The 18087-nt window shown below is 31.2% G+C and overlaps 1 protein-coding gene across 3 annotated transcripts in view; it reads right to left on the bottom strand.

The window, feature by feature from the left end:
- Positions 1-2363: 2363 nt before the first annotated feature.
- LOC143072983 (carbohydrate sulfotransferase 15-like) overlaps positions 2364-18087 on the bottom strand; it is a 32796-nt gene continuing 17072 nt past the window's right edge. Inside the window, exons 1-8 of one of the 3 annotated variants that reach the window (XM_076248196.1) lie at positions 16377-16457; positions 11537-11860; positions 7062-7269; positions 6526-6648; positions 5968-6124; positions 4565-4727; positions 4053-4200; positions 2364-2817 (exon numbers count right to left, since the gene is read on the bottom strand). In XM_076248196.1, coding sequence (XP_076104311.1) covers positions 2633-2817; positions 4053-4200; positions 4565-4727; positions 5968-6124; positions 6526-6648; positions 7062-7269; positions 11537-11821 — 1269 coding nt within the window. In that variant the 5' untranslated portion in view covers positions 11822-11860; positions 16377-16457 and the 3' untranslated portion in view covers positions 2364-2632. Of the gene's footprint in view, positions 2818-4052; positions 4201-4564; positions 4728-5967; positions 6125-6525; positions 6649-7061; positions 7270-11536; positions 11861-16376; positions 16458-18087 lie in introns of those variants that run through there. The other 2 variants (XM_076248189.1, XM_076248203.1) reach the window with 2 other exon arrangements.

Here is an 18087-nt window from a genome sequence, read left to right as displayed (position 1 = left end):
TGTAATTGAACCAACTTTTAGTTGTAAAACTATGGAAGAGACAGTTAGATTGAAAAATTCAGAAATTTTGTCAAATTTAGATTCAAAACTTGCACATCTGTCTTTTGATCGTAGAGAAGAAATAAAAACTTTGGTATTTTCTTTTAAAAATCTTTTTCCAGATGTGCCAAACAAAACCACTGCTGTTTGTCATGATGTTGATGTAGGAGATGCTTCTCCAATTAAGCAACATCCTTATCGGCTCAATCCACTCAAACTTGAAGTTATGAGAAAAGAAATTAAATATATGCTTGACAATGATATTATTGAACCGAGTCACAGTGAATGGAGCTCTCCTTGTCTCCTTGTGCCAAAACCAGATAAAACTTTTCGTTTCGTGACTGATTTCAGAAAAGTAAATTCAGTCTCAAAATCTGATTCCTATCCGATTCCAAGGATAGACGATTGTATTGACAATATTGGTCAAGCAAAATTTGTGAGCAAATTTGATTTATTGAAAGGTTATTGGCAAGTTCCATTGACACAGAGAGCTCGTGAAATATCAGCTTTTGTTACACCAGATGGCTTATTTCAATATACTGTAATGCCATTTGGCATGAAAAGTGCACCAGCTACATTTCAAAGAATGATCAATAATGTTATAAAAGATTTAAACTGTTGTTATGCTTATATTGATGATCTAATTGTATGTAGTGATAGCTGGGAACAGCATTTAACACATTTGTATGATACTTTTGATAGATTGTCACAATCAAATTTGACTGTTAATCTTGGTAAAAGTGAATTTTGTCAGGCCACTGTTGATTATTTAGGGCATACAGTTGGCCAAGGTCAAGTAAAACCTATTATGGCTAAAGTGGAAGCTATTTCCAAATTTCCACCTCCTACAAATAGAAAACAACTTATAAGATATTTAGGCATGATAGGATTTTACAGGAAATTCTGTTCAAATTTTGCTACTGTTGTTCAACCATTGACTCATCTTTTACGAAAAGATTCTAAATTTATCTGGAGTGAAAATTGTCAAAAAGCTTTTGAAAATAGCAAATCACTTTTAATTAATAGTCCAGTTCTGATTACTCCAGACTTTGAAAAACAATTTAAACTTGCTGTTGATGCAAGCGATGTAGGAATAGGAGCTGTTTTATATCAAGAGACAGATGATAATGTTGAAAAACCTATATCATATTTTTCTAAGAAATTAGATAAACATCAGAAAAATTATTCAACTATTGAAAAAGAGTGTTTTGCAATGTTGTCAGCACTTCAACATTTTGATGTATATTTGAATCCCACTGTATATCCTATTCTTGTTTATACTGATCATAATCCTCTCACCTTCATGCATAAAATGAGAAACAAGAATCAGAGGTTGACTAGGTGGAGTTTATTGTTACAGGAATATGATGTAATTGTAAAACATATTAAGGGTAAAGATAATGTAATAGCTGATGCTTTATCTAGAGCTTATTAAATCACTTTGTATATATTATGTATTTTTGTTCATATTATTCATGATAAGTTTTTGTTACACTAAAACTTCTTTTAAGGGGGGAGGTGTTATGATATTGTAATTATTATGTTTATTTATGTTGGCCTAATTTGTGTTGTATGGCCTGATAGTTGTTTACCAAATAATCTTATAATTGTGCAGTTTAGGAATCACTGGAACAATCACAGAATGATTGGAACTTTCTAGAATGATCCTTATAAAAGATGCGTAATTTAAACTTCTACGTTATTCCAGAAACTTCCGTTGTAACTTTCCAGGATTTTCCACAATGTTCCATTATAGAGTGTTCTAGAATTTTCCATTGACAACACTATATATACAGACACTAAAGTTAAACTCTCATAATTAAACTTGGACTTAGACATTGATAGACATTAGTATTCACGGCATTTGGATTGACACTTTTATTCTACAACCAACATCATACTGGATTGTGACATTAGTAGTGAACGTAATATTCAAATTGGATTCCGAAAGATTTCCGGATACAGATAAAGATAACAGATTGGACTCATATTTTGACAGTTAAGTTATCAGTAATATTTGTAAAATACTTCTTGTAAACTTTTGTATAATAAATATTGTTAAATTTTATTATTGATTTGTGTCTTTTGTTGGCTACAATTTAAAGGCGATTTCTGGCCGTAACATTAGTATCATTGGTAGACGGAAAATGTAGACAACAAGTGGTTTAGTATAAGCATGGAAGTAATATTTAGATATTACTTCCATGGTATAAGTAACACAAACAGTAAAAATACAGAAATTATAGGAGTTCTCAGAAAAACCATAGTGTGCAGGACAAAGATAAACATGTAATAAATTATATAACAATAAAAAACAGAATAAACAATAAAAAACGTAAATAATAAAAAAAAAGTTATAAGGCTCTATAACAAGCAAATAATTCATAACTAAAAAACATAATGGCATACAATAATTAAGTACAGTTCCCATGTCTTTCTACAGAAAGCGCAAAAATCACAACACAAAAACAACCTTGTAAGTTGTAGCATTTCCACTAACTCAGCTTGGTAATATCATAAATCATGCCACCTCGCTATGAAATAAACGACATCTTTGGTAACCACAATGCACCATCCTTTTCTGTAAATAGTGTTACCACCGAAAACGTGAATCATTAAGCAATACTGCTAGTTCATTGTTGAATGGCGTATATAAGTTCAATAATTTCTCTCTGGTTACATTTGACATTGGTGCAACTTTCTGTTTTGCTTTTGTTTCATATACGTGTTCCTTTGAAAGAATTCCCAAATCGTTCATTTGCTTCATACTTAGATCACCTAAAAGATAAAACTTATTAAAGACCGTCAAATCAATAGACTAAAACAACAGGGAAAATAGTACTATTACATTTTCCCAGCATTAGGTTGACTTTTTTTTGTACCCAAGGCAGGTGAAGGAAGTCAAATTAGGAGCGATGTGATTGGATGTAAGGGTACAATATATATTTTTGATTTATCTATGAATAGCTGCAGTGTGTATATTTACAGTATAAATTTTGAAACCTATCGAAATATTTTCTAGAGAATTATTCGAAAAGACTTCCAAATTTTCATAATTCTGGTGTAAAATGACGGTGGGCATCGATAACATAAACAAGCTCCGTTGGAATTTGGTCATGATACTATTTAGCTTCAATTCTTAAAACAGAATAACAAAGTACTTAACACCACACATAACTGTTTTTTTAACTTTTGATTCTGAACATATTCATTCCTGATTTGGTGAATATTTAAAGTGACAAGTATCATTTGGTAAGATAGTTGAAAAAAAGTGACGATACTGAAAATGCAAACAGCAAACAAATTTAAAGAATATTTTCGATATACGATTTAATTAAAGCATATCCGATCTAGAAGGATGCAAGTTATTATGAACATTAATAATTTTGACATACGAAAGTCTGAGTACAGCAAATACTGAAATGTGTTTCAAAGAGAATACAGAATGTGGAAGTCTGCATGTGCATGTCTCAAGTAAGAAGTCTGTAATTGTATGTTTGTCGTTTAATTTGTTCCTCTTTATCATACTTGTTTATCGTTTATAGTTTTGTAGATAAAGCAGGCTTTCAGTTTTCTCGTTTAAATTGTTTTACAATTGTCATATCGGTTGTCTCATTAGCACCAATACCACATCTTCTTATTTTAACATCCGATTTTGAACTGTTGGAACGAGAATAGTATTTAAAGTATTCTCAAGGCACATATAATATAGTATGAAGCATGCATGCTTGAATTTATTTTCTCAGACAACTCTCTCCAACTCTACAATGCAGATTTAAATTTAACCTGCATACATATACATCTTTATCTATATACCGTAACATATAATTCGTTTTTTAAAACATCAGACCAACAATGTAAGATCTGTACATTTGATTTTGCTATTTTATTTTGTTCTTCCTTCGCCGGGATTCGAACTCATACTACTGAGATATCGTGACCAGTACAAAATCGCCTGCACTGTATATATATATAATAAGTAATTACATGTTTTCCCGAAGGTGTTATCTTACCTGCTCCAAGAAATTTATGCAGTTCCGACATATGATGGAACACATCTGTAGAATAATCTTCTGTCCTTAAAATAATGAACTGGTCTCTAGGGAAAACTTTAAACCATTCTAACAAATAAACATAATAAAATCCCAAATGTATTCGAGCCTGAAAAAAATAATTACAATATAAAAAGAATGGTTTACTTTAAACTAGGTCGAAGAGAATTATTTACAGCATAAAAACAAATAAATGCATTGCAAAGGAAATGCTAAAATGAACAGTTAAAAACACCAAATGATTATGAGGAAGAAATCTATTTCTTTTGCAAATGATTTTAAAAATATGCTGTCACCATGTTATAATGATATTGAGGATAGCTGTCACTGTGGAACACTGGAAAAAAAACGTAGAAAACTTTTTTGTTAGAAAACACTTTCAAACATATAAACATAAAATCCACACTGATCTGTGTCCACACTTGTTCAAGCAAAAAAACACAATAAAATGTATTAAATATTCCAAGAAGTACCTTTATATCCCATTTATAATGTTGTTTCGCATCATACAAGCATTTCCGGAGACTGTTTACACGATTGCATTCATTAAGGATCTGCAGAGAGGAATTGACAGCAACATCAAAAGCAGCACTTGTTGGTCTACCAAGTTTTAGAAAAAAGTAATCCGAGTATAACCTACAATTTATAACAACATTTTGTTATGCATAAGAAAATAAAAAGTCATCAACTTGTTTTCTCTCTTCATTTTGTTCCAGCTATGAATATATAAACCCAAATGAAATAGGTGAGATGTGGTTTGATTGACAATGAGACAATATTTCATCATATACCAAAGTCCTACGGTGATGATGTACACATCAATATCAGTTTGTCAATAGTCAATTAAAGCACATTTTAACCGAAACAAAAGACAGTAATTGTTTTATTCCATATTCCGAGAGAAATGAATGAAATGGAAATTATATACCAAAACCAATTGTACAACAAACCCAAGATTATTGCTTAGATATAACATTGTTGGGCTGATGTTAGACGGAATTATATATACAGAATGTATTGTCAACCTTTTATCACCATCACTGCTGGTGAACCGATGGATAATCTGCTTTAGAGTCGTCACTGGTTCAGACGTACTTATATCGGTACGATCACTTGTGTTCTATTTTTAAAGCGTAGACCTAGATTGATTGATTGATTGTTATTCTTGGGATACTACTAGTGGAATATCTTTCATATACGTTTAGGACGAGAACAATTAACATTTTATATTATAGGTAGGTACAACAAGGTAGGTGAAAAATAGCGTGAATCGAAGAACGGGCAATTTGGACTGACTCTGAAAAAATGAGGGCATGTTGGATATGGATGGATTTTTTCCCCTGGTAACAGGGCACCTACGGACCTATCCGAGGTTTGACAAATGTTCTTCAACGTGCAGAGGCGTTACCCACTCTACATGTAGTACATGATCGGTTGGATTTAGCGTACACGTACATACGTGTGTATGTGTATTAATTCACTCGGCTCAGTAAAATGAAAACCTCACTTTAGCAAGGGTTTTACTGCCGGAACGAGAGAAGTCCGAGGGGACGCCATAGTCAACCCTTTGGGTTCGCAGAACTAATATAGTTGAAATATATTTCTAGAACTAGAAGTCTGTACTGTTTACACTTATGGTGCAAAAACCGTTACGTGTATAAACAATAGTGCTCAAGCTGACATTTAAAAAAAACTGAAATTATCACAAAAACGTTAACCAATGTTAGAACCATGAATATGAAAATAAAGGAGAACTCAGTACATATCAACTGGTTCAGAAGGAAGTGTTAGTTGTGCAAAATCCACATAGTTATCAATAGATTTCATTTTTTTGTTGTTAAATATCAAATGGTCCTAATTCTAAACATTCAAGTACCTGTCTATTGGATTTCGTAAAGTAATTATAAATTTCATTTCTGGATAAAGATGTCTAATAAGATGTGGCGTAAGAATTTCAGGTTCAGATTTATTCATGTTTTGTGGTATCTGTGGCCATCCTCTAAAATCCCACATATCCATTGGGGTGCCATCACCTGAAAATAAACACACTTTTAGCAATTTGGGCAGGGTTAATCAAATACTTAAAAAATGATAAACATTTATAAATATGCATTAATGTATACAAAATATTCGCTAATCGACACAGCACTTCGTTATTATAAAAAAGAAGATGTGGTATGATTGCCAATGAGACAACTGTCCACAAGAGACCAAAATGACACAGGTCACCGTATGGCCTTCAACAATGAGCAAAGCCCATATCGCATAGTCAGCTATAAAAGGCCCCGGAAATGACAATGTAAAACAACTCAAACGAGAAAACTAACTATTTATATAAAAAAAATGAACGAAAAACGAATATGTAACACATAAACAAACGACAACCACTGAATTAACCATACTTCAGCTTATGAATAATTGCAAGATAACTAACCTGTTATCAAGTTATGATATCCTTGATCATTTGTAGTGTTGCTTATTTGTGCTGCTGATACGGCAAAGTAGGATGTGTAATCATTAAAGTTTTGTCGTTTTATTGTCCGTGTTAACCATAAACCTAAAAAATAAAAGGGACTAAATAATCAACTATTTTAATAGTTTAAATAAATTCAAAAACTATTTTTTTTACACTGCAATTGCTTCATACTTAACTTTCACTGAAGTAAATGAGCTTAAAAGCATTACAACTTGACCAATTTGCAGAGGTGAATTCAAACATTTGAGCAATTGTTAATGTGAAATAAATACATTACATGTATGTTTGATCCTGCTCCACACGTGGCACTCGTCGTGTTACGCTTATACAATACGTTGATTAGTTACACCCGGTGGTTAACATCACACAATAGCGGATCGGTAATAATAAAATTAGATATGTCATTACGTACATGTTGTTTTTCCTTCAAGGAATTCAATGAAAAACTGAACAAATTTATAAATAAAGATCATGAGAGAATTTTGTATACTAACCATATCTTTTCCAGCTCCACCACATTGTTTCTTTTCCTCGTGACCCAATGTTCCCCTTAATTTCAGGATGTTTTATCAATCGATCGAAAAGATCTGATGATCCAGATTTGTCCATCCCAATTAACATAAAATATGGAAGACATTTAATGACATGGTTCACATCTTTCCAGCAAGGGTTCTTAAAGTTTGGCAAATACTGAAATGGTTTCTGAAAAAAAAATGTTTTTTAAAGAGTTCCTAAACAAACTGCTGTATTTTGCAGATTTATTAATACTTATAGAACAGAGAAATTGATGATTGGGAGGGTTGACCGTTCGCAATCATGTCTAGCCCAGCCTTATTGTTTATGTGCCTGTTACAAGTTAAAAGCCATTAATTCAGTGGAAGTTGTTTTTCGCTGTTACTATTGTTTTTTCGTTTATTATCCGGTATTTTGTCATAAATCAGCCCTATGATTTCTTTTTCTTTTTTGTCATAAATCAGCCGTATGGTTTTTTCGTCTGAATTGTTTAACGTTCTCAACTTCTGTCGTGTCAGGGTTTATTATAGCGGACTATACTATAGGGATTACTATAGGCACCAACTGTACCCCTTCAATTGCATATTGTTCCTGTATTGTTATCAATCTCAGTGTTTATGGCCAAACTCAGTTAAGATTCGTCTTAATTTCATTTCATAGAAAATTTAATAACACTTGCCGTTACCATGATAGGATTGTGCTATAATTTCTTTACTCTACTGCGGAAAATTACCAACCGGAGCTTACTTTGAATTATTCTTATATAAACAGCAATAATACTCATTTTCTAGATTTGGCTTTGCTTTCAATTTCACACAAGGAACGATAATTAGAAAATAACGAAAAAACGGCGTTGTCCAGTCCCAGATATATATATTTTTTTCGATATAAAGATCCCACCCGTTCTTTTTAATTAATTTTGTATTTACCTTGAGTTATTATAGATCAAATTCATTCGTTCAGTGTATGTTTAAAATTTGTTTCTGTTAATACGTCTTTTGATCGAGTTACGCCATTTCAATTGATATTTTATAGTGTGTCTTTTTATGTTAAATGTTATTTCAGGTAAGGGTGAAGGTTGGCGCCTGTTAAATCGTTTAAACCTGCTGCTTTTGTTTACACCTGTCCTATGTCAGGTACCTGTTGTTCAGTTGTTGTCGGCTGTTGATGTGGTTCATGAGTGTTTTACTTTTACACATTGTGACTTGGATGGAGAGTTGTTTCATTGGCCCTCATATCACATCTTCATATATCAAATCAATAAGTTCTAAATGCTTACAAAATTCCATAAAAATCCAAATAGCGCCCAATTACGTACAATTCTCGAAAATCAAGATATGTATTGTATGGTCTTTGAGACATTCAATTTAATTCTTGTTGGGGAACAATTTTCTTTGATGCAAAATTTATCACTGAATAACATTTTGATCTGATTTATATGTGAAGAAATTGGTTAAATGTTTGTTTTTCTCTCAATTAAACTCTTAAAAAAGGCATGGTGATCTTACAAAGCGTATTATTATGAAGAATAAAAAGGGAGAGACGGGTAATACGCCAATAAGACAGCAACTCAACGACACAAATAATTAAAAAGCATATTATCTTCAACAACAGATAGTTGTCTAGAAAGTTTGGCAAGCGTTTATACTACATCGCTAAGTTTGTTTTTTTACAGTAAAAAATATCTTCCATTATTAAACACCCTGCATGGAAGATTTGTGTTCAACACGGTTAACACTTAGGTTTAAGGGGCACTAGCTGTCAAATTCATGTTCACCGATTTGGCTGAAATTCTCATATTTGATTTATAAGAATGTACAACATTTATACAATTGATTAAAAGTATAAAATAAACAATTAACCGATCATGGGATCAATAATATGTAGCTTCGTTTCGTGTGGTTTTTTATTTTAGCCAAAACGCCATCTAATTAAATATCGAGTTGACCTCGTAAAACCGCCGATGCCCATATAAGGTATATAAACATACATATAGATATAAATAGATTAAGCAAAATCATGCACTTTGATTTTTCTAGGTCTATCTAATTTCATTTAATAAATAAAAAATATATGTTGATCAGCGTTTTAACCTGTACACGGAGAATGAGATTGATTTACAAAAAATATTAGATGTTTTGAATATATGGTGTTGTACTAATGACCTTACTGTTAACTTAGAAAAATCTAAAATAGTACATTTTAGAACACAGTCTGTATCTAGATCAAATTTTTTATTTTTGTTTAATGGTCACAATATTGATATTGTTTCCCAATACACATATTTAGGTTTATTGTTTACTGAGCATTTAAGCTATGATAATATGGCAAAAGCAGTTGCTAAAGCCGCCAGTAGATCGTTGGGTCTGTTAATATCTAAATGTAAAGCTAAGGGTGGATTTCAATATTGTACATTTACAAAATTATTTGATACACTTGTGTGGTCTGTAATAGATTATGGTGCCTCTATATGGGGAACACGTGATTTTTCATGTATAAATAGTATTAAAAATAGAGCCGTGATTTTTCATGTATAAATAGTATTAAAAATAGAGCCATGCGTTTTTTCATGGGTGTAGGAAAATACACGCCTAATATGTCTTTGTATGGTGACATGGGCTGGATGCCTTGTAAAATCAAACAGTGGACTAGTGTTTTTAGAAACTGGACACGTTTTAATAAAATAAATGATGATAGAGTAAATAAAAAAGTGTTTATATGGGGTAACACATGTAAAAAAAGTAAAAAAAATGGCATTTTAGAGTAAAAAAATAAGTTTAAAGAACTTGATATGGAATATTTGTGCAATGGTGCTATTTTGAACAAGGATTTAGTTAAGAATATTGAAAATGTATGTTTTGCAAAATTTAAGGAAGAATGGTATGACAAGATTATGTCAGATGATAAAAATAAATTACGTACATATAGAATGTTCAAAAATGTATATGGCGTAGAAAATTATTTAATTTTTAATATACCAGGTAGATACAGGAGTGCTTTAGCAAAATTTAGATGTGGTGTAGCACCCATCAGAATTGAAACTGGTCGTTATGAGAATATTGATATAGAAAATAGATTGTTTTAACTGTACTGATGACGTTGAAGATGAAAAACATGTTCTGTTAAACTGTCCTGTATATTCAGATATTCGTAATGTTATTTTTAATCATGCTAATATTGTTGATGAGAAGTTTTTACATATGTCTGATAATGAGAAATTTATATTTCTTTTTACAAATGAAAATATGGTATTTTATACTGCCAAAATCTGCTATGAAATTTTAATAAAGCGAAAATGTATTTTATATTCATGATAGTTGACTTAAGTTGTATTTGTATTATAATTTAAGAAAAATTATTTTAGTCTCTCATAACTCTTTATAGAGTGGCTCTTGTTGTTAATTTGTGTTTTAAAAAGCTGTATATTTTATATGTAACAAGTGGTGAGACTTTAATAAAGTATTTGTCTTGTCTTGTCTTGTCTTGTCTTGTATAAGAATGATTTTTGTCGATCGAATCAGTCAATCAAATGATTAACTTTTGTTTGACTTTCAATGTTGACATTCTTTAATTTCCTTAATGATCACGCACGATTAATGTATTATCCATATCTAGCTAAGGGGTTAAATTGAAGTTCACATGAATATGGATTCAATGAGGTCGAATTATTCACATGCAAGTGAATAATAAATATTCAATGTTTCTTTGCATGTTTTGTCAAAATTGAACCATTTTGGTTGCTAAAAGCGAATTATTATTTCACTATTTCACTTTCATTAAAGTCATAATAAACGAGTGATCGGTGAAAAATAATGTTATCCAAATTATTGAACCAATGCATACAAACATCATAAACTTAGTCTTCTGTGCACGATTTTATCATTTTTTTCGCATAAATTTCGTATAATCGTCAATTTTTTTTCAATCGGTCTGTGTTGTTGTGAAAATATGGCAGGTAATTAAAGTTCGTGGTTTTTAAGCCGAAGTTTAACGATTGTCACCTGTTTGTCAACAAACAACAAAAAAGCATGGATATTGAGCACGTGTTTAACATGTACAATCAGATAATAGTTTATTTTAAGGACATCCATGCGTATTGCGATCACCGGACTTTTACGAGATAGGTCACACTGAGGTCACTTTGCATACCGAAAATATGTCGGGGAATTGCTTCCTGGAAGCCTGGAAGGAAGCAATTCAAATAAAGTAAACTTCTTCTTAATATGAACAAATTAAAGAATTTTCTTCAGAAAAAAGTATATGTACATAAGTTTTATAATGAAAACTATCCATTGAGTTATAAAAAACATATGTATTATATTTTTTTTAATTTGAGGTTTCTTATGACTTTAAATTGAACAAAATAAATCCTATTCTAGATTTTTAATATATCTCGTAGCTAGTGCCCCTTTAAAGGGTGAGACTAATATATCCAAGGTTACTATTAAATACAAACCATGCAAAGAATGTCTTCGACCTTTGTATTTTGTCTTTTGTTTTGGCAGTATTTTTCCTGATGATCTATCCATAAGTGAGATTCATTTGATCTGCTTGAATGAATATTGGAAGACGCGTTGAAATCTAAGAACATTTTTTGTCTGTTTAAGGAATCCAAAGTCAAAGTAACTAGTATACACGCTATAAGAAATATCACTATGGTACTGTACAGATTTTTTAATTGCCTAAATAGTTTCACCGCAATTGGATTCCAATGATACTGCATTCGCATAGATAGTGTCATGTTATCGTGGAGATGTTCTGAATGGTTTTCAAAGCATGTCTGAAAAAAACAATAACATTCATATAACACTTTTTGGCAGATTAAAATAGTGCATAGTTAGATGGTGCAAAGACCGTTTTTTCACTGTTCAAGATAATAGATAGATTTTCAAGGCATTCAAATATATATATGTATACAAAATAAAAAAAATGTTTTTTCATTTGGTTTTTTTTTGTGGGAGGATTTTTTAGGTACTTTTAATTTTATGTCATACAGCTGTTTCGGTTTTTATACATCCTTGCTTTTCAGATATTCGGCTTTGTGCGTTCCTGATGAAGGTAAATCCAGAAAAGCGCTTCAGAAGCATTAAACCGTGTTTTTCTTTATCTTATGACTCTCAAAGGACTATTTGTTGCCTTTTATGCTTTAGAAATTGTCTTCCATTAAAGTCCTGCTATGAAAAAATAATATCAAAAACTTTCAATTCAAAGGCGAGTGTTACTTTCACTACGTTGAGTTATAATTAATTGTAGCCTTTATAGATATCTGGATGATTCGATTGATATATAATTCCAAACACTGTCAAAACCACACAAGTGTGTGTAAAGAAATTGACTGCTTTCCATTTAACTTTGCAACCGTATTATTCCAAAAATGTTACCCATTGTACGGTCAGATTTTGATGTCTTACTGAAACTTAAAAGGAGCTGTCAAACTTATGACTCACTGATTTGGCTCAAATTCTCAAACATACTAAAATGTTTATCCAAATTGAAATAAAGTCTAAAATAAAAATTTTACGATACATGGGCTGGATAATATGAATCAGTACTTGTGTGTATTTTTAATATAGGCGCCATCTAATTAACATTGAAGAGACATCAGAAGACTGCCGATGGTCATTTAACGATACAAACCTTAACATAGATATAAATAGATGCAAACACGTGCTATAGGATTTTTCTAGGTCTGTTTGATATCATATCATAGGCTAGACAAACGTGTTAATCGTCGTTTTTACATGTATAAGGTATAATAATTAGTGTTTGTGGATCGAATCAGTCAACCAAACGGTTTACCAATGTTTCAATGTTGTTATCTTTCCCTTTTAATATCTGAACACGCTTAATTTATGCATAAATCATTTCAAGCTAAGGGGTAAAATTGAAGGTCACATGTATACGAATTTAATGAGGTCGTATTATTAACTTGCAAGTGATTTATTCATCATCGATTTTTCTTAGTATATTTTGACAGAATTTACCCAAATTGGCTGCTAAAGCGAATTATTAATTCACTTTTTTCACTTTCATTAATGGTTGAAACCAAAAAACCAAACACATTTGTTTTTATAAAAGTAACTCATAGATAATAAAAAAAATCCAGACCTCTGTAGGTATACATTATATCGTGTCATTGTTTTAAAAAACACCGTTAACTATGAACGTTCCGTCGAATTTTGCAAACATAGAAGTGAAATCTTATACAGAATTGATGCAGATTCTAGATTTCCTCTCTTTCGATTTGTGACCAAACTAATACTAAAGAATAAATGGCAAAAGTCCGAGTCAGCCTTTTCCCGCCATTATTAGATAATTTAAAAAATATCTTGAAAAGCAGCTTCAAAACCTTTCAACATATTTAGCTTATTATCTTCCAACTTAAAGTATCAGTTTTAGATTCCAGATTTTTTTAATTTCACCTAAATACATCCTTAAGTAAGAAATATGATTTAAAGCTTTTAACTTGTTTTTATATCTCGCAGCTAATACCCCTAAACAAAATCTAGACTTCTTGGAGGTATAACTAGTCGTTGTTGGAAAAAACGCCTTTACTACAAACTTCTTAAATCTTTGTTTAAAACATTTTTTTACTGGTAGAGGGTTCGGTCTGTACTTTCGCTCCATTACTTAGGGCAATATATTGATATTATCAAAAACGTACACATTACAAAAAATGACAGCTAGGTGTCAGAAAACCTAGAAATGACAAGAGGTGACGATTGCGCCAAGCAATGTTTTTGCTCATATAAAAACATATCCAAGATCAATAAAAAGAGTTTAAAATTTAATAATTTAATTTTTGATGTAACACGTATTCAGACATCTTCGCTAACCAATGGTTAGGCTCCTGTCTCATACTCTCCAGATCGTAAGCCTTGGCTAGCGAAGATGGTATTCAGAATGCCTGATAGTTTTTTGTCTTTCAGCTCATAGACATTTTTTTTATGATTTACTCCTTAAAAATGGAATATAGAATTAAATTATAAGGAATGGCTAACATTTGTTTCTGTCTTTTAAAAGTAACCTCAAATATGAGGTGCACATGTAGGACAAAAAAGTGTCCCATCAAATTGTATCTTCTTGAACAATATTTCACAGTTCATCTGTGAAATTTCGTTCACGGGACAGAATATCACATTTGTAAGCTATAACATAGTGTCTCCCTTAGTAAAAAATTGTCCCTAGTACTTAAACATAATTTTATAAAAGGACAATTTTTCATAGTGTAGCTATTTTTTTCTATCCCTAAAGAAGGGAAATAATTTAGCAATCATTGAAATGTTTGAAGGATTATGTACCCTTGTGTTGATTCAATGATACACATATGGAAATTTTATAGAAAATCCAAAGCCTTTACCCTTGTACTCTCGTGTTTGGCTATTCGATACTTGATAGATAGAGGGTTATTGCATGCAGTGCTAGCAATGATTTCATTAAAACAAGTTTATAATAGAGGGTTATTGCATGAATATTGGAGAATATTGTCCCGAGTAGTATAGGGTTATTGCATGAATATTGGGGAATATTGTCCCGAGTAGAATTTTATATTGCACGAGCTTGCGAGTGCAATATATGTTCTACGAGGGACAATATTCCCCAATATTCATGCAATAACCCTTTTATTGTATAGCAATATAATATTTGAAAGTAAAAATTGGTTTAAACTAAGATTTTGTTATTGATGACGTCATGAATTTTGACGATTTATTGCACTAGTGCAATATTAGAATTTATTGCACGCTAACTTTTGGTTACTTTCTGTGGGAAATATTATATTGCACGAGCTTGCGATAGCAATATATGTTCTACGAGGAACAATATTTCCCAATATAAGAAACGTGGAAAGTGGAAGGTACTCGAAGGGGATTTTGTTTTAGAATAAAGGAAAATTTATCTTTTAATCATTAGAGAAACATACTATTACATAGTAACGCGTGGATTATCGGATTTATCCAATCTCGATAGTTAAACTCTAAATTTTCAAGTTCTCGCCGAGGCTCGGACTTTAAAATTAATAATATAACTATCTCGATTGGATAAATCCGATAATCCACTTGTATCAATGTAATAATCTATATATAATATTGTTAAAAAATATCATGATAAAATGTAATGTGTAATTTAGTTAATTACTTTAGTAAAGTAATTGTAATTTAATTAATTACATTTCCAAAACTGTAATGTGTAATTAGTGTAATTGATCATTTTTGCAATTTTTGCAATGTAATGTGTAATTTAATTAATTACATTCCAATGTAATTGACCCCAAGTCTGCCTCTAAGGTGCACTCGATTTTAGTGATCCAGCAGGAGGTTTTCTGGAATTTACAGGTTGTTTAGGACTTTTTGAAAACAAAATAAACGCTAGTAAATCATAGAAAAACCAGTGAGTAATTTTTGTTTAAAATTTTATAACATAAACCTCTGTATTAAAGTCTGTGGATTTTCTACAAAATTCTTTTATTTTCACCAATTTCCCTTTTTCTATTCAAACATGAAAGCAATGAAACTGTAAATAATTATGCTTTGCACTAAGTTTCTACTTGGTATATGTACAAAATGGCCCATTGCAGTTTGAAAAGTTCATAATTCACAGGCCACAGAAGGGGTCATAAAAGACAACACAGATGTAAGCAAAAATAGAAAGTGGTGAATATAAACAGCTATATGACTTTTTGTGTTGTGGTCAATACCCTCCAGAGGTTGATAATAATGAAAGACGATCGTTTAGAAGGAAGGCCAAGCAATTTGAAATTAAAAACAATGAAATGTTTTATACACATGTTGACAAAAAACACAGGCGAACAAATTAAAACTTGTTATTTATAAGGACAAACTGAAACAGGTGTTGTATCTATGGATGCCATCTTGGGGTTAATAAGACCTGTAATAAGATATATGGAAAATATTACCTCCAAAGAATCACAGACATTGTCAAGAAATATATATCAGTTTGTGATGAATGTCAGCATCAAAATGATTCACTAAGAAAAATATCCAACAAAGGTAAAAATAGAATATCTTTTCAAGGGACACTTTTACACAGAAGTGGACAATATTTTATAATAAAATTATGTCCTGGACAAAATTTTACAGGTCATATCCGTGAAATTTTGTTCATGGGACATCATTTCATGGGGGACACTCTTTAATCACACATTTAAATACCCCCCTACACGGGTTTGAAGAGGAAATTAGTTCATTCTGCCTATTGAAAACAAGTTTTCAATGTGTTTTGAATTTAAAATGTTCTACTATATAAAGTTTTAAAAAGATGACGAAAAGAATGCCTACCTTAAACGTTGTAGCAAAATATTATCAACTATCTTAATTTAGGTTCAGATGTTTTAGATATTTTTTTTTTACATCATATTGATTATTTTGGTATTGTCTTTATAACAATCAGTAGCATATCTAACAACAGCTTGCTTTCTTTATTTAACTAAAATAAAAGAAAAGGAAAAAATGTATTGTATTTCAAGTACAGAAGAAAGCGTGTTAAATGCCGATTTGTGTGTATCGCTACTTTCTTCTTCTATTGGATATCAACCCTATTTGCAGCGTCACCGCATTTAAAATATATGCGTTTATTTAAAACAAAATATACCTTGTTAATATAGTTATAATTGTTAAAGTCATAAGAAACGAGTGAGAGGTGAAAATAATGTTTATCCAATTTTTGAACCAATGCATGCATATATCATAAACTTAGTCCTCTGTGCACCATTTTATCCTTTTTTTTTACGCCATTGCATCGTATAATCGTCAATTTTTTTTCTCTTTGTCTGTTATGATTTAAAAAATATGGCAGCTCATTAAATGCCGTGTTTTGAAGCCGAAGTTTACCGATTGTCACCTTATAGTAAACAAATAACAAAAAGCATGGGTATTGAGCACGTGTTTAACATGTATAATCAGATTATTGTTTATTTTAATGACAGATCCATGCGTATTGCGATCACCGGATTTTTACGAGGAGGGTCACGGTCAGGTCACTATGCATACGGAAAATATGTCGGCGAATTGCTTCCTGGAAGCAAGCAATTTTTTTAAAAATAAGCAAACTTCTTCTAAATGTGGACAAATTAAAGAATTTTTCTCAGAAAAAAAGTATATGAACGTAAGTTGTGTAATGAAAACTATCCATTTAGTTATAAAACATATGCATAATTTTTTTTTTAATTTGAGATTTTATATGACTTTAAAGTAAAATCATATAAAGGTAAACAGGTAAAATGTATGCCCTGTCAAGTTGTACTAATGCTAATCATCTCTTATCCTGCAATCAGATCCCACTTCCATGTTGAGCAAGCGGTAATGTGGATGTTTCTTTTTTCATACCAGTTTATTTTGGGGCCCTCTTCGCGGTCCGTTTTGTCCTTTGTCAATTTCTTTTGAAAATTATAGAGAATAATTTAGATTTTAATAACTAAAGCTTCAAGTGTTGGGAGTAAATTTCAGATAAAAACTATGTATGAACATTGTCGGAAAACATAAATGTTTTCGCTTTTCGTCCTGTTTCTACAGCTCATACAAATAAATTTTATATTTTCCGACAATGTACATATATTGCATATTTATCACGGCTGTCATTCGGACTATCGACTGCATATTGAGGAAAACGACCGTGAAAATAAGTTGCGATGTTCAAGTATGGCGATCGGATGGGATGTTTGTATCAAACTGTCTTATTTTTCCTCAATGATATTGTGCACTTATTTAAAGAAAAGATGCAATATTTTGAGACAAAACAAAAGTCCTATGCCAAGCAGTAGAGGAAAACACATTTTGAATCTATAATTATAAAAAAAAGAAGATGTGGTATGATTGCCAATGAGACAACTGTCCACAAGAGACAACAATGACACAGACATTAACAATTAATAATGGTCATACTTCAATAAATCAGCATAAATTTGAAACCAAGTTTGTTGTGTGTCAGAAAGTACAGTCAGTTTTCCCTGAAACTTGAAAAGGTCCAAATTATTTTTAAAAATAAAAAGAA

This window comes from Mytilus galloprovincialis, chromosome 1 (genome assembly GCF_965363235.1).
Source record: "Mytilus galloprovincialis chromosome 1, xbMytGall1.hap1.1, whole genome shotgun sequence".
NCBI lineage: Eukaryota > Metazoa > Mollusca > Bivalvia > Mytilida > Mytilidae > Mytilus > Mytilus galloprovincialis.
This window is presented reverse-complemented; position numbering and strand designations above follow the sequence as displayed.